The 24007-nt window shown below is 34.6% G+C and overlaps 1 protein-coding gene across 4 annotated transcripts in view; it reads left to right on the top strand.

The window, feature by feature from the left end:
- NECTIN3 (nectin cell adhesion molecule 3) overlaps nucleotides 1–24007 on the top strand; it is a 133936-nt gene that overhangs the window by 46021 nt on the left and 63908 nt on the right. For all 4 annotated transcript variants that reach the window (XM_059164199.1, XM_059164200.1, XM_059164197.1 and 1 more), the window contains exons 3-5: nucleotides 10221–10517; nucleotides 13496–13613; nucleotides 18591–18742. In XM_059164199.1, coding sequence (XP_059020182.1) covers nucleotides 10221–10517; nucleotides 13496–13613; nucleotides 18591–18742 — 567 coding nt within the window. The remainder of the gene's footprint in view (nucleotides 1–10220; nucleotides 10518–13495; nucleotides 13614–18590; nucleotides 18743–24007) is intronic.

The following is a 24007-nucleotide window of genomic DNA, read 5'->3' as shown; positions in this document are numbered from 1 at the left end:
GAGACAAACAACTACCGAACCATGAGGGGAGAATTGGAGAGATAAGTGATACCATACGATGAAACAACATTAGAATAATTGGGATTCCAGAAGAAGAGGAAAGAGAGAGGGGAGCAGAAGGTATATTGGAGAGGATTATTGTAGAGAATCTCCCTAATATGGCAAAGGGAACAAGCATCAAAATCCGGGAGGTGCAGAGAACCCCCTCAAAATCAATAAGAATAGGTCCATGCCCCATCATCTAATAGTAAAATTTACAAGTCTTAGTGACAAAGAGAAAATTTTGAAAGCAGTTCGGGACAAGAAGCCTATAACATACAATGGTAAAAATATTAGATTGGCAGCGAACTTATCCACAGAGACCTGGCAGTCCAGAAAGAACTGACATGATATATTCAGAGCACTAAATGAGAAGAACATGCAGCCAAGAATACTATACCCAGCTAGGCTATCATTGAAAATAGAAGGAGAGATTAAAAGCCTCCAGGACAAACAAAAACTAAAAGAATTTGTAAATACCAAACCAGCCCTACAGGAAATATTGAAAGGGATTCTCTAAGCAAAGAGAGAGCCTAAAAGTAGTAGACCAGAAAGTAATAGAGATAATACACATTAATAGTCACCTTACAGGCAATAAAATGGCACTATATTCATATGTCTCAATAGTTACCCTGAATGTAAATGGACTAAATGCCCCAATCAAAAGACACAGGGTATCAGAATGGATTAAAAAAACAAAACCCATCAATATGCTGTCTACAAGAAACTCATTTTAGACCCAAGGACAACTCCACATTTAAAGCGAGGGGGTGGAAAACAGTTTACCATCCTAATAGACATCTAAAGAAAGCTGGGGTGGTAATGCATATATCAGATCAATTAGATTTTAAGTCAAAGACTATACTAAGAGATGAGGAAGGACACTATATCATACTCAAAGGGTTTGTCCAACAAGAAGGCCTAACAATTTTCAATACCTATGCCCCTAACATGGGAGCAGCCAACTATATAAACCAATTAATAACAAAATCGAAGAAACACATCGACAAAAATACAATAATAGTAGGAGACTTTAACAACCCCCTCACTGAAATGGACAGATCATCTAAGCAACAGAACAACAAGGAAATCAAGGCCTTTAATGACACACTGGACCAGATGGACATCACACATAGATTGAGAACATTCCATCACAAAGCAACAGAATAAACATTCTTCTCTAGTGCACATGGAACATTCTCCAGAATAGATCACATCCTGGGTCACAAATCAGGTCTCAACCGGTATCAAAAGATTGGGATCATTTCCAGCATTTTTTCAGACCACAATGCTCTGAAGCTGGAACTCAATTTCAAGAGGAAATTTGGAAAGAACACAAATACATGGAGACTAAACTGCATCCTTCTAAATAATGAATGGGTCAACCAGGAAATTAAAGAAGAATTGAAAAAATTCATGGTAACAAATGATAATGAAAACACAACGGTTCAAAATCTGTGGGACACAGCAAAGGAAGTCCTGAGAGGAAAATATATAGCAATCCAAGCCTTTCTCAAGAAACAAGAAAGGTGGCTTTCCAGATGGCTTCCCATCTGGAAAGAAACAACCTAAGTCTACACCTAAAGGAGCTGGAGAAAGAACAGCAAAGAAAACCTAAACCCAGCAGGAGAAGAGAAATAAAGATCAGAGCAGAAATCAATGAAATAGAAAGCAAAAGACCAATAGAACAAATCAATGAAACTATGAGCAACTAGATGCCAGCAATTAACAATGTGGAAGAAATGGAGGCATTGCTAGAGACGTATAAACTACCACAACTGAACCAGGAAGAAATAGAAAACCTGAACAGACCCATAACCAATAAGGAGATTGAAGCAGTCATCAAAAATCTCCCAACAAACAGACCAGGGCCAGATGGCTTCCCAGGAGAATTCTACCAAACATTGAAAGAATTAATTCCTATTCTCCAGAAACTGTTCCAAAAAATAGAAATGGAAGGAAAACTTCCAAACACATTTCATGAGGCCAGCATTACCTTGATCCCAAAACCAGACAAAGATCCCATCAAAAAAGAGAATCACAGACCAGGATCCTTGATGAACACAGATGTGAAAATTCTCACCAAAATACTACCCAGTAGGATCCAACAGTACATTAAAAGGATTATTCATCAAGACCCAGTGGGATTTATCCCAGGGCTGCAAGGTTGGTTCAACATCTGCAAATCAATGAATGTGATAGAATACATTAATAAAGAACAAGAACCATATGACACTTCCAATAGATGCTGAAAAAGCATTGACAGAATACAGCATCCTTTCCTGATCAAAATTCTTCAAAGTGTAGGGATAGAGGGTACACACCTCAATATCATCAAAGTCATCTATGGAAAACTAATAGCGAATATCATTCTCAATGGAGAAAAACTGAGAGCTTTTCCGCTAAGGTCAAGAACACGGCAGGGATGTCCATTATCACCACTGCTATTCAACATATTACTAGAAGTCCTAGCCTCAGTAATCAGACAACAAAAAGAAATTAAAGGCATCCAAATCGGCAAAGAAGGAGTCAAACCATCACTCTGAAAATGATATGATCCTTTATGTGAAAACCCCAAAAAGACTCAAATCTGCTAGAACTTGTACAGGAATTCAGTAAAGTATCAGGATATAAAATCAGTGCACAGAAATCAGTTGCATTTCTTTACACCAACAAGAAGACTGAAGAAAGAGGAATTAAGGAGTCCATCCCATTTACAATTGCATCCAAAACCATAAGATACCTAGGAATAAACCTAACCAAAGAGGCAAAGAATCTATACTCAGAAAACTATAAAGTACTCATGAAAGAAATTGAGGATGACACAAAGAAATGGAAAGATGTTCCATGCTCATGGATTGGAGGAACAAATATTGTGAAAATGTCTATGCTACCTAAAACAATCTACACATTTAATGCAATCCCTATCAATATCCTATCCATTTTTTTCAAAGAAATGGAACAAATAATCCTAAAATTTATATGGAACCCAAAAAGACCTTGAATAGCCTCAGGAATGTTGAAAAAGAAAGCCAAAGTTGGTGGCATCACATCCCAGACTTCAAGTTCTATTACAAAGCTGTCATCATCAAGACAGTATGGTACTGGCCCAAAAACAGACACATAGATCAATGGAACAGAATAGAGAGCCCAGAAATAGACCCTCAATTCTATGGTCAACTAATCTTTGACAAAACAGGACAGAATGTCCAATGGAAAAAAGATAGCCTCTTTAACAATCGGTGTTGGGAAAATTGGACAGCCACATGCAGGAAAATGAAACTGGACCATTTCCTTACACCACACATGAAAATAGACTCAAAATGGATGAAAGACCTCAGTGTGAGAAAGGAATCCCTCAAAAGCCTTGAAGAGAACACAGGTAGCAACCTCTTTCACCTCAGCCGCAGCAGTTTCTTCCTAGGAATATTGCCAAAGGCAAGGGAAGCAAGGGCAAAAATGAACTTTTAGGACTTCATCGAGATCAAAGGCTTCTACACAGCAAAGGAAACAGTTAACAAAACCAAAAGACAACTGACAGAATGGGAGAAGATACTTGCAAACGACGTATCAGATAAAGGGTTCGTATCTGGGGCACCTGGGTGGCTCAGTGGGTTAAACTTCTGCTTTCAGCTCAGGTCATGATCTCAGGGTCCTGAGATCGAGCCCTGCATCGGGCTGTCTGCTCAGCAGGAAGCCTGTTCCTCCCCCTCATCTCTCTCTCCCTCTGTCAAATAATTAAATATAATTTTAAAAAAAGAAAAAAAGGTTAGTATCCAAAATCTATGAAGAACTTATCAAACTCAACACCCAAAGAACAAATAATCCAATCAAGAAATGGGCAGAGGACATGAACAGACATTTCTGCAAAGAAGACATCCGGATGGCCAACAGACACATGAAAAAGTGATCCACGTCACTCGGCATCAGGGAAATACAAATCAAAACCACAATGAGATACCATCTCTCACCAGTCAGAATGGCTAAAATTAGCAAGTCAGGAAATGACACTTGCTGGTGAGGATGCAGAGAAAGGGGTACCCTCCTACACTGTTGGTGGGAGTACAAGCTGGTGCAACTACTCTGGAAAACAACATTGAGGTTCCTCAAAAAGTTGAAAATAGATCTACCATACGACCCAGTATTTGCAATACTGGGTATTTACCGTAAAGATACAAACGTAATGATCCGAAGAGCCATGTGCGCCCAGATGTTTATAGCAGCGATATCCACAATAGCCAAACTATGAAAAGAACCTAGATGTCCATCAATAGATGAATGGATAAGGAAGATATGGTGTATAGATAGAGATATATATACAATTGAATATTATGCAGCCATCAAAGAAATGAAATCTTGCCATTTGTGACGACATGTATGGAACTAGAGGGTGTTATGCTTATCGAAATACATCACTCAGAGAAAGACCATTATCATATCTCCATGATATGAGGAAGTTGAGAGGCAATGTGGGGGGTTTGAGGGATACCAAAAGAACAAATTAAACAAGATGGCATCGGGAGGGAGACAAACCATAAGAGACTCTTAAACAAATGAGGGTTGGGACACCTAGGTGGCTCAATGGGTTAAGCCTCTGCCTTCCGCTCAGGCCACTATTCCAGGGTCCTGGGATCGAGCCCTGCATCAGGCTCTCTGCTCAGCGGGGAGTTTGTTACCCTTCCTCTCTCTGCCTGCCTCTCTGCCTATTTGTGATCTCTGTCAAATAAATAAAAATAAAAATCTTTTTAAAAAAAAGAAAACAAAAAAAAAATGAGGGTTGCCAGGGCGAGGGGGTTAGGGAAAGGTTGTGGTAGGGTTATGGACATGGGGGAAGGTATGTGCTATGATGAGTGCTGTGAAGTCTGTAAATGTGGCAGTTCACAGACCTGTACCCCTGGGTCTAATAATACATTATATGTTAATAAATAAATAAAAATTTTTTAAAAAATAAAGAAATGAAGAAGTCCTAAAATCTTAATCCTTCAGTCATGTGGCCATGAAAGCTTGAAATTAATTTTCTGATTTCCGCCACTTGAGGGAAGAAGGGAGCTATTACAAAGGAATATCTGTCAAGACTTTGTAACTGATTGGATACAAGAAACATGGGAGGTTTGAGCATAAAAAGGTTTCCAGCCTTTGTGATTGTGTAAGTTATATTAGTATAAATTCCAGTGGGCATGTCTGAATGAAATCCAGGTGTTGGGATTGGATGGCTAAGATAATGAGATCAGCATTGTCTTTATTGAGTTTGAAGATATATAGGCAAACAGTACCAGACAGGTGGTTAGAAACTATGGAATCAAGCCTTGTATGAAAAAGGAAGGAAATTAGAGATTATGTAGATAGTAGTTTTGTATCAGATAAACGTTTCTAAGGGAGATGCAAATAGTAACTGACACCCAGTATTTATTGGGGCGGAGGTCAGAAGAAATTGAAATGAAGAACTCTAAGAGAGCTTTGAGGAAAACTCTGGCAAAGTAATACTACTTATATCAGGAGAAGATAAAATTTTTAAGATTATTTTAGCAGCTTTTTCTTTTTTCCACAGTGAGAATTAAGCTTTTTACAAAATGATTTGAACAACCGTTTTTTGTTTTTTTTTGTTTTTTTGTTTTTTTTGGCTTTCCTAAGAATGGTACACAGCTAGTATTCTTTTTTTTTTTTTTAAGATTTTATGTATTTATTTGACAGAGAGAGATCACAAGTAGGCAGAGAGGCAGGCAGAGAGAGAGAGAGGAGGAAGCAGGCTCCCTGCTGAGCAGAGAGCCCAATGCGGGACTGGATCCTAGGATCCTGAGATCATGACCTGAGCCGAAGGCAGCGGCTTAAGGCACTGAGCCACCCAGGCGCCCAGTGGTACACAGCTAGTATTCTTAAAGTATAGCCTAGAAGGCAATTCATTACTTAGAACAGGTACCTTAAGGCATTATTAGTACTTAATTCTTTTTGAACAGAATGCTAATAACTGTGTCAAAGTTTGAAATTCTACCAAATTGGTCAAAGAGAATGGCAAATAAAAAATTTAGCCTATCGATTACATGGTAACATTAGAATTTCAGTGGAGTGGTAGTAATAGAAATCAAATTAAGGGAATGTGATATAACAAAAAAGCTTTGGGAAAATTTAACAACAAATGCCCCACAGTAGAACAGCTGTTTTGCAATTGCTTAGTTCTCTTGATGGGATATTTTATAGCTATTAAAATTATGGTTAAGAGAAGTGTTGCTGTGGGAGGAAAGAACTAAAAAATTGTACGTATGCCATGATTATTACATCCATATAGAAACTAGAAAAAGAGAAGTGGAAGATGATAATAATTGCATTAGGGTATTGTAGTTGTGCCTAATTTTTTCCCTGTTTTCCCAATTTTTAGAAATACTGCTTTTGCAATAAAAATACAGACTTCCATTATATGTTGGGTAACTGAACATAATTTAAAAAAAAATAGATTTCCATTGCTGTAGATGATGGAATAGCAGGGACTGGATTTGCCCTCTCTCTGAGAACAAGAAACCAGGCAAATAAGAAACAGTTTTAAGAAACAGTTTTTTGTTATTGGACAATAGGCCATGTAAGATTATGATCCCTGAAAGAAGGAAAACAAACAAGGTGAGTCCATATAATGTTCTGGCTTCCACCTTAGTCAGTTTTCAGAGTACAACTCAGTGACAAGGATTTGAAGCAGAGATCGATGGTATTAGGGAGTAAAAGAGAAATTCTGGAATTCAGGGAGGACAGGTGATTAGAATTTGTGGAGCAGAATACTGGAAAGCAGAGAGCATCAGAGAGAGTGTGTGTGTTTTAGAGATCTACAGAGGGCCCCTTTAAAGTCTTTGGATTAGTATTGATCTGTGTTGATGGAGAGGAATCTTGAGGTTGGGGAAAGAACCACCGGAAAGCATTAGATCTAACTAACAATCCTGATGTTCACACAGAACTGGGAAAACCATGTTACCTCCATTCAGAGTATAGAGGGCTTTGATAGCATCTTTTTTTTTTTTTTTTTAACAGATTTTATATACTTGACGAGAGAGAGATCACAAGTAGGCAGAGAGACGGGAAGCAAACTACCCTCCCAGCAGAGAGCCCGATGCAGTGCTCTATCCCAGGACCATGAGATCATGACCTGAGCTGAAGGCAGAGGCTTAACTCACTGGGCCACCCAGGCGCCCCCTTTGATAGCATCTTAAGAGCAAGCAGCAGCAAAACAACTAGACAGTGAAGGTTACAGGGAAGTTAACCAAAATATTGAGGTCTATGAGAAAAGTAACTTTGGAAAGCTAATAAAGTCTACAACCAGGAGATTGATTCCTTCAGAAGAAACAGAAATGTAACTTTTTTTTTTTTTTTTTCAAGATTTATTTAGAGAACACAGGTAGACAGAGCACCAGGCAGAGGGAGAAGGAGAAGCAGGCTCTCTGCTGAGCAGGGAGCCCAACATACTGTGCTGGATCCCAGGACCCTAGGATCATGACCTGAGTCAAAGGCAGCCACTTACCTGCCTGAGCCACCCAGGCGCCTGCAGAAATATAACTTAAAATTGACTTTAAAATAAATTTTTAAGTTCCTCAAAGATAAAAAAAAAAAGTTAGTGATGGTGTAAGTTGTTCAAAACAACTCTCCCATGGGTGTGAAATAAAATACCACTGAAAGCTTCAAGGAAGTAAAAACAAGTGAGAAATATTAGTAGATTAAGTCTAGGAGAAGGTAAAAGTAGAAATAAGCTTAGCACTGAAAGTTGCATGCAACCTGAGGACTTCTGATAATTTAGAAGAAACACCTGAGGTGCTTAGCTGGGATTTTGAAAGCCTTAAGAAGCAAGAGACAGATTTCTAAGTGTAGTTCTGCTAAGATGGGGGATGTCTAATAACCCTTCTCTTATTCATCTGCTATCCAGAGGCTTACATTTTTAGAATAGTGGGAAATTAGTAGAAGTAAACCAGCCTTCTTATAGACTTACAGGTTTATAATGACCTGAGTGGTTTGATCTTAAAATCAGGAGGCCCTAGACTGGTTAGTGATTTCAGGAGTTTAGCAGAAGAAAACTCAGATCTTTTCTGGAGGAAAATTATCTTTATTCTAGACCTCACAGTATTTCTATCTTAATTATTCAAACACAGGCTTATAGTTTTCTGGAATACAAGTAAAGAAGAACCCACAAGTAGCAGGCAGCACAAATAAGACAACAGAAACAGACATTCAAAGATATAGGTTGTTGGAATTATCAGACACAGCCTATTAAACAGCATCGTTTAACATTTGAAGAGTTAAGTCAATCTATAAAATTTCTGCAGAGAACAAGAAACTATTAAAAAATGACACAGTAATTGGCCTTGAAGTAGAGAAGTAATTTTTAGTGTATAAAAGTAGTTAACCATAAAAGGGAAATTAAAAACTGGTAAATTTTAGTACAATTGAATTAAAAACTTCTCTTCATCAAAACACACTATAGGGCAAAAAGATAAGCCCTAAACTGCTAGAGGATATTTTTACCACATGTAATAAAAAAAGGGCTCTTCTTCCAAATCAGTAAGTAAAAGCAATTGGCTTTAATAGGCATTTTGCAGAAGAAATTCCAAATAGTCTATAAACATGGAAGGAACTTTAACGTCATTCATAATAAAAAATACAGTCTCAACAGTACACCATTATATGCATATAAGATGGACAAACATGAGAAGTCAAACAATACCACCTGTGGTGAGTGTCTGGACCAACAGGTGCTCTAAGATTGGTAGTAAATTCTTACTTTGGAAAGCTTTTTGGCATTATCTGGTAAAGTTGAAAATAAAAATAGTAGTAGCAATTCCACTATAAGAGACAAAGTAAAGAAATACCTGTACAAATATACCGAGATATACCAATGAGAATGTTTCTTATAAAGTTGTTTATACTAAACAGGAAATAGCACCAAAACCCAATGGTAAATAAACTGTACAGCAGTTAATAATCTGTAGAACTGCATATAAATTTAAATGGTTTTTAAAAAGTGAAAAAATCTTGAATTCTAAAATAATAAAGTCTGATTGTTCTCAAATAAATTAATCTCAGGAGCACAAAGTTGAATCGAAGAAGAACTATATAAAAATATATATAGTTTAGTACCATTCATGTAAAGTTCAGAAACAGGTAAAATATAATTGTTGTTTTACAAACTTTACATTTGTTGCTTGTAGACCTGTTATGAAAAGTAAGCAAAAATTTATTTCCAGAGTCATTATAATGATTTCATACTTGGGCTGGTAGGTGTTAAGATCAAGGAGAGACATGCTGAGCTACCTGGGAGGTACTGTTGTTTTTATTAAGATATATGGTGTTTACACAGATGTTTACTACAAAGTATTGATTACATGTGTTGTATGTACTCTTTCCTTTGTTATTTTACAATAATACATCTCATACAATACATTAGGAAAATATTAGTATCTCAAGTAAATTATGAAAAATATTTAGATACAAATCAAGAACAGATGGCATTAAAAATCAGTTGGAAGCTTTGAAAGTGAGACAGTTCATGAGGTAAGACTGAGGAATTTATGCAGAAAGAAACACATGAAATTTGCTGGAAAATGTGAAGAGATAGAAAGGTTATATGGAAAGTAGATGAAAGGATCTGAACATTAAGGTTACTTTCACTTGCTGAGGAGCTTTCTTATACTGGAAGAAGATAATGGGATATACATTCTAATACACATTTTAATAAACATAGCTATTATTGACATTACATTCTAACTGTATAGGTTCCATACTGGTAACTTAATTTATGTTTTTTGTAAGTGTTTTGCTGCAAAATGAAGCACTGTGTTTTAAAACTACATCTTTTCCCCTTTCAGAGTAATACTTAAACTCTTATAATGAAAATTACCCAATTTACAGGAATTTTTCATATACTAACTTCAGGGAGAACTCATCAGTCCTTATAAAGAAAAATGGTATCTCTCCTAAGGAGAACCTTCTTTAAAGTTTTCAAGTCTTGCTGAGGTTCTTGTTTGTCTTAACTCATGATCTTCTCCTCTTCCCAAGATCTAGCTGATGTTAGCATTACTTAAAAGCATGTTTAAAGCCTAGATTTTATATACATTTTCCCCTAAGTTTATGAACTATGGCTAGATATATCTTGGAAAGATATAAATATATTCTTCATTGAAATGTGACTAATTTTTTTTTTTAAATGTAAACAGTTGAACCCACTGTGAGCCTGATAAAAGGGCCAGATTCTTTAATTGATGGAGGAAATGAAACTGTAGCAGCCATCTGTATCGCAGCCACTGGAAAGCCAGTTGCACATATTGACTGGGAAGGTGATCTTGGTGAAATGGAATCCACTACAACTTCTTTTCCAAATGAAACGGCAACAATTGTCAGCCAGTACAAGCTGTTTCCAACCAGATTTGCTAGAGGAAGGCGGATTACCTGTGTTGTAAAACATCCAGCCTTGGAAAAGGACATCCGATATTCTTTCATATTAGATATACAGTGTAAGTAAACAATAACATTTGCTCTTAAACATTTTACTTTAATTTTCTTCTGTGACATAATTCTATGGCAGACTTGTTAGTTTGAATATTTAATATTCAGATATTCTTATATCTTTTCCATGTTGAAATTTTTTTCCTTAATTTTTAAAAATAGCTTTGTGGAAATTTCATTTAATCAGACCATTTCTTATTAGTTTGTGAAATTGGCAGTGACTTTAAAGTTGCTCTCCAACTTAAAATTATTTAGCCTTCTCCTTTTCAGACCTTAAAAATAGGCTGGGCTTAAGCAAATTGTGGAAATTTATACCTCAAAATGTGCAATACTTAGAGGCAAACAACTACTTTGCCAGTTCAATTAATTTCACTATTGCTCATTTTTTTTTTGATGCTACTCATGATGTTTTCAGCAAGAATCTTTTATTGTCTAAATGCATATTAATTAGTTTGAAAATCTTTGTTTTTCCAATACTATTTCTCATCTCATTTTACTGATCATGTTGTAAGATTCTCATATAATAAGACAGTATTTTAAAGACATCATTTGGATAAGGTTCAAAGGTTAGCCCATCTCCTATTTTTATTTTTTTGTTAAGGGATGTTCCCTTTTGTGTAAAGTTTGTATGTTTATATACGTATGTGCATATATTTTTTTCCTGTACATTAGCTCAGTTGTTGAAACATTGTGTGGCATTTAAAAATTTTGAGCAGAAGAAAAAGTGATAATGCACATAACTTAAGGTAAGGAAAATTAATAGGTTTTTAAAAGGACGTATTACAGTGTTCTTAGTGTTTTATTTTTTGATATGACATATATGGAATTTTAAATTGCACATATTCATTACACGGTATAATGGTTTTTAAAGCTAATTGTAAGAATCTTTTTCAACATTTATTGGGTTAAACTTCGAAGTTACCTTACATGAATGTTACTACCATTCTATTTCTAAGTGCAGATACCTTCTTTTCACTACTCTGAAGAATCCAATTAAAATTTCTGTTTCCTTTTCCTACCTTACTTTCATAGACTCTTAACTTTTTTTCCTTTTTCTTGTAAAATTCAGATCCCAATTGTAAGTACTATTAGTATTTTCCTTATATATATTTTGTCCTTCCTTATATCTAGTAATGACTGAAATTTTCTTCAATTTGTATTGGGTACATTATGCTTTTTTTGGTTGGTTGTTTGAATGAAATCCTAAATATAAAAATATTTCTCTTAATGTAAGATTTATATAATTATGGCTTAGATTTATTGTCTTGCTCCTAAAATGTTCTTAGAGTACTGGTGATTTTTTTCCCTCTTTTTAATTGGGACTTATAAAACATGTGAACAAAGTTTGAGGAGATAAAATCTTATATCCAAAGTTCAGATCTCTAAATTTGGAGGTATTATTTGGGGATACCTTACCTTAGTACCTATTCCCTCCTCCCAATTAAAAGAAATTAAACTCACAGAGCTCTTTATTGTTCTTTCAGCAACAATTTTTAGTACCAATTGTTAGTTACAAAAGTGTTAATTCTTGGTATTTAAGAGATAGGCATTTCTTTCTTTAAATTACTAAATAATTAATTGTACCTTAGTAAAAGTTTAATTTTTTACCACCCTTTTTTGTAAACCTTGATTGATAATAGACCCAGCTTCCCTGACAGAATTAAACTGACCTGGTCTCTCTCTAATTTCCCATCTGGTCACTGTACTCTTTATCTAGTTTACTGTGTAACTCACAGGAGGGTCCCTGTACCATGCATAAGTGACCCTTCCTTGGGGAAGCTTTCATGACCCGTACCTCATTCGCAGTTAGGCCCTTCTTCTCTATATCATCCTATTCTTTTCCTTCTTGGTTCTCATAAGAGGCTTTAGTTTAATATTTCAAAAATATCCTCTTATTAAAAACTATTAAAAATTAATTTTATGAAAGAAAAAATTTAAAATAAAAGGGACGCCTGGGTGGTTCAGTGGGTTAAAGCCTCTGCCTTCAGCTCTGGTCATGATCCCAGGATCCTTGGATCTAGCCCCACATTGGGCTCTCTACTCGGCGGGGAGCCTGCTTCCTTCTCTCCTCTCTCTCTCTCTCTCTCTCTCTCTCTGCCTGCCTCTCTGCCTACTTGTGTCTGTCAAGTTAAAAAAAATAAAATTAATAAAAAAATAAATAAATTTATGAATACAGAATCTATATGTATGCCATAAGCCTACAACAGTGCCTGCCACTTATTAGGAGTTAAAAAACAATATGATGGTTGAATGAATGATTCATATTGGATCGTATGATTTAAATGCATAAATTTATATTGCTGGTAGATATTGATAATTGCTTACTTAACAAACTATATTACACAATATTACACATGTACCAGAAGACATTTGGGTGCATTGAATGGATAAAATTGTTTTAGAACAGTTGAGGCCACAGATAACTTACTTTAGTTGATATTATAGCCTTAGAAAGTTTGTTTCACATTTCTGCTTACCCATAGAATAGTAATTAATTATAATACAGGGAACCTAATCTCTGTAATTGACTTTGTATCTCTTGGGGGATATTCTCTTTCAGATTAGACATTTCTTAAAAGACAGTGTTATATGGTCACTTGGTACTTAAATGCCATGTCTAATCAAATTTAGTAGTATAATGTATTTCCTTTGTTCATAAATCTACACTTCTCATAATAGGACTCTCATATTTTGTTCTTGGTGTTTATATGTTTGTGAATATCCTTATATTCAGTGTCCAAAATAACTAGAACTGTACGTGCTTTCGTTGCCTAGTGTTTGGGAACTCATTTTCCATTCATGCACTCATTCTTTCAATCAACTAATAATTATTAACTGCTGTTTTCCACGCTGGTTTTGTATATTGACAGAAGGAAAACGATTTCTGTTCCTTTGAAGTTTAGTCATTATGTTAATGCTTTGTCATTATTTATTGCATTTATTACTAACAAAAGATAATTTGTACTGTTATGCATTTATTTTATAGATGCTCCAGAAGTTTCAGTGACAGGCTATGATGGGAATTGGTTTGTAGGAAGAAAAGGTGTTAATCTCAAGTGTAATGCTGATGCAAATCCACCACCCTTCAAATCTGTGTGGAGCAGGTAATAATGTCAGATACTTCTAAAGGGAAATTATTTAAAAGTGGAAAGTATTAAGTGCATATTTAAAGTTGTTTTTTTAAATCAGTGTAATACATGATGATAGTAATGGCTGGAAATTAAATTAAGGGTTTCTGAGTGTTCTCTGTCCCACCTCTCCCCTTTTACCCCTGCAGTTCCTTTTAGCCATTTAGCAATTCCTTCTGGTGGTTATCATTGTTGGTCTTAAATTGCTACTTCTTAATACTATCTATTGACTTCTGTTGTAATGGATGAAAATTTAACTTTATATCTACCCCTTCACACACAAAGGTGTCCATATACATATTCCTACCTTCATTAATCCCAATGAAATTAAGCCACTTTTAGTTAAACTTTGTAATCATTGTTTGCTTCCCTATGGCATGTAAGTATTATTTACTGACCATAGTATACTAGAGTTCTGTTTTCTTTTGTCTAAGATCTTGTTTTCCCTGAAGCTAATAATTCTTAGCCTCCAAAAATATCCTTATTCTCTTTATCTATGAACTTTCAAACTGTCATACTGAGGTTTTCATTTGTATTTCCCAGTATTTGGAGCCCCCTCCTTTAGTCTTAAGACTTGTATCTGTCACCTGTGTATAATTTTGTCATTTTTTTTATCATTTCCCCTCCTTTTTAAAATTTGCTTTTACTAGACCTCCTATTTATTATATACAAAACGTCCTTTCTTATTTTTCATAGTCTTTTGTTTTGTTTTGTTTTTCCTAGGAAATTTCCTTGATTCCCCCCCCCCCCCGTTGACTTAATTGATTTAAAACATTTGGGGGGCATATTTTTAATTTCTTTTTTCTTAAGATTTATTTATTTGAGGGATGGGGGACAAGGGAGGAGGGGGCAGACGGGGAGAGAGAGAGAAGTCCTGGCTGGGATGGCCTGAGCCAAAATCAAGAGTTGACAACTTAACTGATTGAACCACCCAGGTACCTCTATACTTTTAATTTCTAAGAGCATTTTCTTATTTCTCTTTCATTGCATTGCATTTTTTTCTTATTTGTATATGTAATGTCTTGTTTCTTCCTAGAAACACAATTTTTTTAAAGATTTTATGTATTTATTTGACAGACAGAGATCACAAGTAGGCAGAGAGGCAGGCAGAAAGAGAGGAGGAAGCAGGCTCCCCGCTGAGCAGAGAGCCCGATGTGGGGCTCGATCCCAGGACTCTGGGATCATGACCTGAGCCAAAGGCAGAGGCTTAACCCACTGAGCCACCCAGGTGCCCCTAGAAACACAATATTAAAGTTATTGCCTCTTCAGAGAGTTTTTACTGCTTCTTATTTTGTCTTTTTTTTCCCTTTATTTTTTAATTTTGTTGATATTCCTTAATTTCTCAGTTATCCAGTCATTTCACAGTGATGCATTGGAATATTAAAATGTATTAAAATTCTGAGTAGAAACTCTGTCTTTATAGTGGAGATTACTCATTAGTAGATACAGTTAGAGTGATCAGGTAAAGAGTTATTTTCTTGGGGAAGCTTCAGATGTCACTCAGGAAGAGTGGAAGTCTTTTTTGGTGGTCATTCAGTTTATTTATTGGATTAACCTTCATCTTCTTTTTAAAACACAAATGCCTAGTGTCTGTACAGAGTTGAGAGGAGTCTGTTTTTTCAACTTTCAACTAATGTCCATAATTCTAGCCCTCTGCTTCACTCTGGCTTTCTGTATTAGTACAGTGAGTCAAATTCCAAATCTTGGATTCCTTGGACTAAATTGGCTCCATTCCCATTCATATGCCTTTTAGAAGCACTTCTTCAGCCCAAAGTGGAGCTTTTCATCCTTGGCAGTGTTGACAAGTTGAGCTGGATAAATCATTGTTGTGGGAGGTAATCCTCTGCATTGCAGGATGTTTAGTAGCATCCCTGGCCTTATACCCCTTTGTAGAAACCAAAAATGTCTCCAGACTTGCCAGTTGTCTCCTGGAGACAAAATCACTCTTGATTGAGAAACAGTGGCTCACAGCATATATTGTTTCCTCCATCTGTTTTCTTTCTTCTAGAAGTTTGTTGAAACATCTTGTCTAATGAATTCTGCCTCCTTTTCTCTTTCTTCCTGTGGGTTTTTAATACCTTTCATTTCCTTTACTTTTGTTTTAGGTGGGATTTTGTGGGAGCGAGGAAACTGTATTTGATCAATCTGTTGTCTTTAAACAAAAATACAGATTTTGTTTTGTTTTAATTTACATTTTCTTAAAAGTGGGAAGCAGTCATTGGTTAAGATGTGGGATAGGTCATGTATAAAAGTCGTACAATTCCAAGTTCCCTTCCTAGTACCTGTACTTGGAGGTGTCTTTTTGAGTAGGACCTTTGTTTCTTAATAGTACATCATAGAGATGTAAGGATAGAGACAATTAACATAAACCAGGTAACATAGGTAAAGAGTATAGAAGGTGCTTAACATATTTGGTGTGAGTTTAATGTGATATTTAGAATTTTTTGACTGTGGCTTATTTGAACAAGCAATTTTAATTTTATAAGCCATTTTTGTGTTTCTCAGAATTAAAGGGATTAGAATTTGGGCCTCAAAGTGAAGAGAGATAATTGGTATTTATATACTCCATATTCATTCTCATCTTCCTAGAAGAAGTTCACCTTTTGAAAGTCAGTGCTTACACAAATGTTCTTTTCAATGTTTTTGTAGAAGGAGTTTGGGTGTTTTTGTTTTTTAAAACCATGTGAGAATATTACCTTTTTTCTTCAATGCTAAATTGAAGTTCCTGCACTGTAAAAGATTTTATTGACTGTTTTTCCACTTACTACTGTTGGATTTGCAGAACAAAATGATTCCTCCTATTGTCCAGTGTTTTGTTTCTTTCTACTTGTTTATTAGTTTTTGTTCTTATTCTCTTCATAATTAGTGGTCAGTTTTCTGTGTACTTAGATCATTGAAAGCAAAGACAATATCTTATTTACTTCTGTAGCTCACAACACCAGCAGAGTGGAGTATGGTTAATATTAAGCTCCTGGCAATTAAGTAATGGATGGTTGAGTGAATGAGTAAGTGAACCTTTTGAAAATCTGCTTAGATCAAACTATAATAGTTGAGTGCTAAGTTTATTTGACTTCTTGTTCTCTTAAAAAATAACTCATGGTCTTTAAAAATAACCTCAAAATAAATATATCTTTATGTGTTTTTTGGTACCCTAAGGTTGGCAGTATGATGTCTAACAGTGTACTTAGTTCCTTTGCAATAAATAGCTTTAGAATTGTCATAGTGAGATTTTATTCCTATTGTGGTATATAGTAATGCATACACTAGATCTCTTAGCCAAATTAGTATAGACACCATTTTTAAAAAGTTTTTATTGATGCCAGATTGTACCTTGGTTTTTACTGTCACAGATGCCCACTTTACAAATGAGATTGTTTTATAAGCAGACCCTTTATTTTTCTAGTAACCTCCACTTTTTTTTTTTAATTAATATATAATGTATTATTTGCCCCAGTGGTACAGGTCTGTGAATCATCAGGCTTACATATTTCACAGCACTCACCATAGCACATACCCTCCCCAGTGTCCATAATCCAGCCACCCTATCCCTGCCCCTTCAGCCTCCAGGAACCCTCAAGTTTGTTTCGTGAGATTGGGTTTGTCTCTTATGGTTTATCTCCATCCCGCTCCCAATCTTATTTCATTTTTTCCTTCCCTATTTCGCACAACCCCCACCCTTCCTCTCAAAGTCCTCAGATCAGAGAGACCATATGAAAATTGTCTGATTGACTTATTTTGCTCAGCATAATACCCTGTAGTTCCATCCAAGTCATTAAAAATGGGAAGATTTCATTTCTTGATGACTGTATATAGTATTCCATTGTGACTGTGTGTGTGTACACACACACACACACACACACACACACAAACCACCTCTTCTTTATCCATTCATCTGTTGATGATCTACATTGCTGCTCTAAACATTGGGATTCATGTGGCCCTTTGGATCACTACATTTGTATCTTTAGGGTAAATACCCAGTAGTGCAATTGCTGGGTCATAGGATGGCTCTATTTTCAACTTTCTGAGGAGCCTCCATACTGTTCCAGAGTGACTTTACCCGCTTGCATTCCCACCAGCAGTGTAGGAGGCTTCCCCTTTCTCTGCATCCTCGCCAACATCTATCGTTTTCTGATATGTTAATTTTAGCCATTTCTGACTGGTGTGAGGTGGTATCTCATTTTGGTTTTGATTTGAATTTCCCTGGTGCCAAGTGATGTGGAGCACTTTTTCATGTCTGTTGGCCATTTGGATGTCTTTGCAGAAATGTCTGTTCATGTCTTCTGCCCATTTCTTGATTGGATTATTTATTCTTTGGGTGTTGAATTTGATAAGTTCTTTATAGATTTTGGATGCTATAGTCCCTTATCTAATACATCATTAAGCAGACCCTTTCTGATGCTTTAGAAACTGACCATCTTTGAATGAGGTTCGGTATAGATTTGCTCAGTATGAAGTGATGTTCTTTGAATATGTAACAGAAGGTGCTTAAACATTATCATGTACTTAAATGGATTTTATCTTAAATTTCTTAAGAAATTTATAGATATATCATGAATAGATCTATTCACTGAGAATTATTTTTAATTCTTTTGATACTGTAGGTCTTCAAATAATAAATTTTTTCTAATTTTCCAGCTTTCCTTTCCAGTTTTCTGAATATAATTCTTTAAAATCATCTAATTTTTTTTCTTTCCTTCCCTCTCATTCTAATATGTTGACCTGCTTGCACTTAGGTCAGTTGCTATTTTGAAAGAGTGGGTATTAATGGATTTTAACAGTAACTTTATTTTTATTGAAATAAAAATTTGTATCTTTATCCATTTCATAGTGAATTTTATCTAAAGAATGCCAGTTCTTTCACTAACATCTCAACAGTATAATATCTTATTTAAATAGCTGTGAATAAAGTTTGAAGGTATTTAAAATAATTTCATGCTTTTTAAAATCTAGGTTGGATGGACAATGGCCTGACGGTTTATTGGCTTCAGACAATACTCTTCATTTTGTCCATCCGTTGACTTTCAATTATTCTGGTGTTTATGTCTGTAAAGTGACCAATTCCCTTGGTCAAAGAAGTGATCAAAAGGTCATCTACATTTCAGGTAAGTTACTATCTACTTGCAAAATGAATTACTTAAGTTCTTCCTGTAACAATAGTCATAATATTATGTTCTAGTTGGTAATTTGTATTTGCTAATATACAGATTCCTCACTTTGAGTTTTCCAAATAATCAAAAAAACATATATATAATAAAGTAACCCTACCTAAACTACATATGTTAGGGGATGTTACTTTAAGGAAATGTCAAAATATCTATGCAGCAAGTTTATATACATTTTAAGATCTTTGTTTATTTATAGTTAATTTTTCAGTTATATAGTATCAAGTATTCCTTTTATAGGTAGTGGTGTGTACTATTCTAGGTTCTGTCATTTTTACACCCAAGAACAAATACTGGCTTTGTTTGTGTGTGTATTTTTTTTTTGTTTGGTTGGGGTTTTTTTGGTTTGGGTTTTGGTTTTGGTGTTTTTTTTGGTGGCTACTTGGACACAGGTGTTTCACAAATAAAATGGGTTATTGACTTTGATGATCTGGCCTATTAAATAACAGTTTGTCACTCAATATGAAACTATATCATACTGAGTTACTGAGAGTGAAGTAGGAATGCTACTGAAAACGTACTATTGAAATAAAATTTAAGATGTTTGTTATTGTCAGTCCTTAAGCTACTAAGAACTTAGATTTTTCACATTCCATTTGTTTTTCTATGGATATTTTTGTTAGAGTATATAAATTCAGGTACAAAATACATTTAGAGCTTAAAGTATATTTTTTCATGGGTGTGGCTATAAATATTATCAAAGATTATCAATGTAATGCTCATTTATAAAAATTGTATAAAATATTTTGAGCATCTACTTACTACAAGAATTTAGCAATCTTTCATGTCTAAACAATGGCAAATTAAAGAAAAAGGAAGAGAACCCTAAGAAAAGCAGGTTTGTATGGCAATTATGTAATTACCTAAAACTGAGTAGTTAGATTTTTAGAGAAATTTTAAGCTTATTTTGATGTTGTATTATTTGTCTTTGTATGATCACTGAATCTAAGAACAGTCCCCCATATTATTTTCTCATGGCATTTCTCACAGTTTGTAGTTGCATGCTTACTTGTGTACTTATTATCTATCCATCTTCATAGTTAAGCACTTTGTGTTTGCTTCATTTATCATTGAATACTCAGCATTTACTTAGTGCCTGGCATATGATGGGGATGATGCAAATATATTTTTTCATGACTCTCACAAGAAGCTTAGACCTGTGTACATCCCTAGCTAGCCCTTTCTGCCAGTATCAGTGCTTTGGTGGAAATCAGAATGAAATTAAATATTAGTTTATTAGTCTCCCTTTCTTCCATTAAGGATATCTCCCTTTCCTTTTCCTTTCCTTCTTGGATCTTAAAGCCAGAGGGAATGCATATTTAGAATGTAGTTACCTAAGGACTGCTTCCTTTTTGTTTCTGTTGTACAAAATTTGATATGGTATATTACGTATAAATCTCAGGCTCAATGTATTATTATGTAATCATTTAAATACCAAAACTCAGTTTGGGCATTCTTATATATACTGATTCTGTTGATGATATCCTGATTTATTACATCTTTTGGCATTCTGGATCCATTTCCCAGTACTTTCGACTTCTGTGTCCGGCTGCCTGTTAAAATCACTAATTCTGTGTAGAGGTATAATAAGCATTTATGGCTTAACATTCAAAACTGAGGTTCTGATTTTTCTTCTGCCCCTTGCACCACACCTCTTCCTCCAACAGTTTCCCTCCTTTCTATCACTGGTAAATCCATCCTTATATTCGCTCAGGGTTTAATCCTTGATGCTTATTCTTGATTTCAGTTGTTCTCTCATACCCCACTCATCCCATCAACAAATCCATGGTAGCTCTTCCATTACATTATATGTAGAACCTTACTATTTTTCCACTTCTCTTGTGAGTATTCTGACACAGGCCATCAGCAGCCCTTATAAAAGAGCCGTTTAATCTTCCTACTTTTAATTTATCCTCAAAGAGCAGCCAGAATGATCCTTACAAAGGGCATGTCAGATCATGTCACTTCTTTCCTGCAAACCTTTCGTGAACTTCTCATTTGACTCATAATGAAAACCAGTTTTTGCAATGACTTTTAAGGGTCTATATATGCTCTGGTCCTAGATGATCTCATCTCTTACTATATTTTTTGCTCGCATGGCCTTGTTGCTGGCTTCCTTACTGTTCTTTGAACATAACAAGAACATTGCTACCTCAGAGTCCTTGACTTGCTGTTTCTCCATCTGGAAAGCTCTTCAGGTATCCTTATAGCTCTTTCTCTCACTTCCTTTAGGTCTTTGCTGAAGTTTCACCTTCATGACCATAATTAAAATTGAAAATTGAAAGTACTTTTCTCAACCTTTTACTCCTTTCTGTCTCCTCTGCCTTATTTTTCTCTACAGCATATATTGCCAAATAACGTCTACACATTTTATTTATATTTTTTTCTGTTTTTACTTCTACTGGAACCCAAGACCTTTCATCTGCTTTAATCCCTACTGTATTTCTACCATCTGCAGTAATGTTTGGCATTTGATAGGTGTTCAGTAAACTCTTCTTGCATGAGTGAAAAAGTTGAGAAGAAAACAATCAGGAAAGAATTAAAAATCCAGAATGTGCTTTATATAGCTTTATTTTCTTTGACAAGGGAAGTAACGTAACACTGATGGTAAACTTCACACATTTTTTGATCAACCTCAATTAAGTCCTAAAAGAGATAAAATTTCCAGTAACTTTTATTTACTGATGAAATTTTATTTATTGATAACTGATGAAAAATCAATTGATTACTGATAAGTACTTCAGAAATATAGCATTATATGAGATGATTTTCTTTAAGTAATCATTAGAATTAGACTTTATGTTTCTATCCAGCATCTTTAATATTTAATACAGTACACTATGTTGAGTTTAGTTATCGCCCCTGAGAGCTTTCAGGAGGACATTAAATATCCTAGATATAATACTGCCTTTCCAAAATGTCTAGTAAATCCTAGTAGGCTTTTATCAGAATGAAAGGCCATAATTCACCCAGAGTAAACAATCAAGCTGTTGCTCTTTTTTATTGTAAATTATTTGTACCTTATTTTCTCTAGAGAAAATTTTTTACCTCAGTATTAAAATTGATATATAAAAATTTAGAAAATGATTTTTTAAAATATTTCTAAAGTGAATGCATCTTATGATGGGAAACTAAAAGATCTACTCAGAACAGAGTAGAATTAGCAGCTCTCTTTGAGGGAAATTGTAATTTTATTCTACATTTTTTCCACATTGGTAAGTGTAAGATTTTGGACAAAAGGTGATTGATCCAAGACTGTAATATTCAACTTCAGTTACTACTCAAGGAGGTACAGTGAATCTTTGTCCAATACTAAATGACTGTTGCAAATTGTGTTTTTCTAATTGTTTTTGGCATGTTTTACTCTGATATTTTGTACTTTTCTTTGAGAGTAGAGGAACAAATTTTTATATATCATATAAATTCTCCCATGCCTGAAACTCAAGTATATTCCTATGCAAATCTTGAATTTTGAAACCTATTGATTTAGGAATTAGGTATAATATCTGGTATAAGAATCCACACATAATTAGCAATCTTTAAACTTTAAAATTCATAGATTTTGATTGTGTAAACAATTCTTATATACCCTAAAAGAAAAAGAAATTAAATTCATGTAATTTTTTAAATATATTGGGCTAAAATACACCTTATAGCTAACGAAGCCTTACCGGACTATTTGTTTTCCTTTTTGGCAGAACTCATGAATTTGGAGGGGGGGAAATTATCTTCATTTGGTTGTAGAGAACTCAAAGTCTCTACTAGCTCATCACATTCATTATATACTCATTTATCACACATTCTGCAAATAATATCAAAACACAATGAAAAAATAAGGAGTGCTGTGGGAAGGATTTTAAATTATGATAAATAAGTAGCTATTAGTGATTACAAAATAGTCCGTTTGATTCCTTATGCAAATTCTAACTCTCGGTGTAATTATTTTGGAGCAGGGCAAGAATTCAAAAGCATGAATAAATGTCTTGTGTGCATTGTTTTATATATGTCCATTGCTTAAAATACAGGATAATTATTAACAATAGTCCCTCTTTCATGGAATCATGTTAATAATGAGGCTGTGCTATCTTTATTTGGTTGAGGAGAGGATGGCAGGTTAAAAAATTTCTGGAACCACTGACAAATAAGTTTTTAAAATAGGGTTTTTTTGGTTGGTTGGTTGGTTGGTTGGTTGGTTGGGTTTTTTTGGTTACTCTCTTTTTTTTAGTTAGATTTTCTGAAAGCTGTATTTTGTTAAATCTGATATAATTAGAGGCCATCCATCTGTGTTTACATAAAGAACATTGCAAGTAGAACTAAAAAATACCAGTGTTTGTTTTTGTTTTTGTTTTTATTTTAAGGGATACTTGGTTATATATCTTATACTTGGTGAGAGTTCAGATGCATACATTGGTCTGAGAAAAATAGCATTTCATTAAGAGCTATCAAAAAGTCTTAAAATCTTACATGCACAAAAATGTGTGAATTACATATAGTTAGTAGATGATTTGTACTTAAATTTAAACATGCTAATGCCAGTTTATTGTAATATTTTTTTCTTTGGAAATCATTACAAAGATGACATTTGGCTTTTAAAACTTTCCCACTAGTCCCACCACCTCAGAAAATACACGAGTTATCTGACAGATGATTACTTTTTAATTTATTTAATGTCCTGGTTATCTGAAGTTGCCCTATGTGATAAGCTTTACTACTTTATACTAGAAATCATCCTACAATTTCACAATTTTTTTTTAAATTAAATTTTTCAGCTAGTTAATAATATATTCTTACAAATTAAAACTCTTCCTTGAGTCACTTACATATAATATGATAACTAATATTTCAAAGTACTTGGCAGAATGCCTTTTATATTGGTTTAAATTCATAGGAAATTAGTTATACTGTACTTGTTAAATTTTATATTGTACTTGCTAAATTTTTACCACATTCTGTACATATGGCATTCCGTGATGAAACCTGTTTCAGTAAGTATTTTTCTTTAGCTTGTAATTTTAGAATAACTTACCCCATGTAGCTTTAGTATTTTTCTAACCATCATTTTTTAAAAGCTCTATCAGTACCACTCATTTAAAAATTAATTTTAGGAGATTACCATTCGGGTCATTTATTTTTATCAAAGAAGAAATTCAAGATTTTTTAACTCATCCTATCTTCAAACTCTAGCATTTTGTGTAACATGACCTA

The sequence above is a fragment of the Mustela lutreola genome, chromosome 2 (genome assembly GCF_030435805.1).
Source record: "Mustela lutreola isolate mMusLut2 chromosome 2, mMusLut2.pri, whole genome shotgun sequence".
Lineage (NCBI taxonomy): Eukaryota > Metazoa > Chordata > Mammalia > Carnivora > Mustelidae > Mustela > Mustela lutreola.
This window is presented reverse-complemented; position numbering and strand designations above follow the sequence as displayed.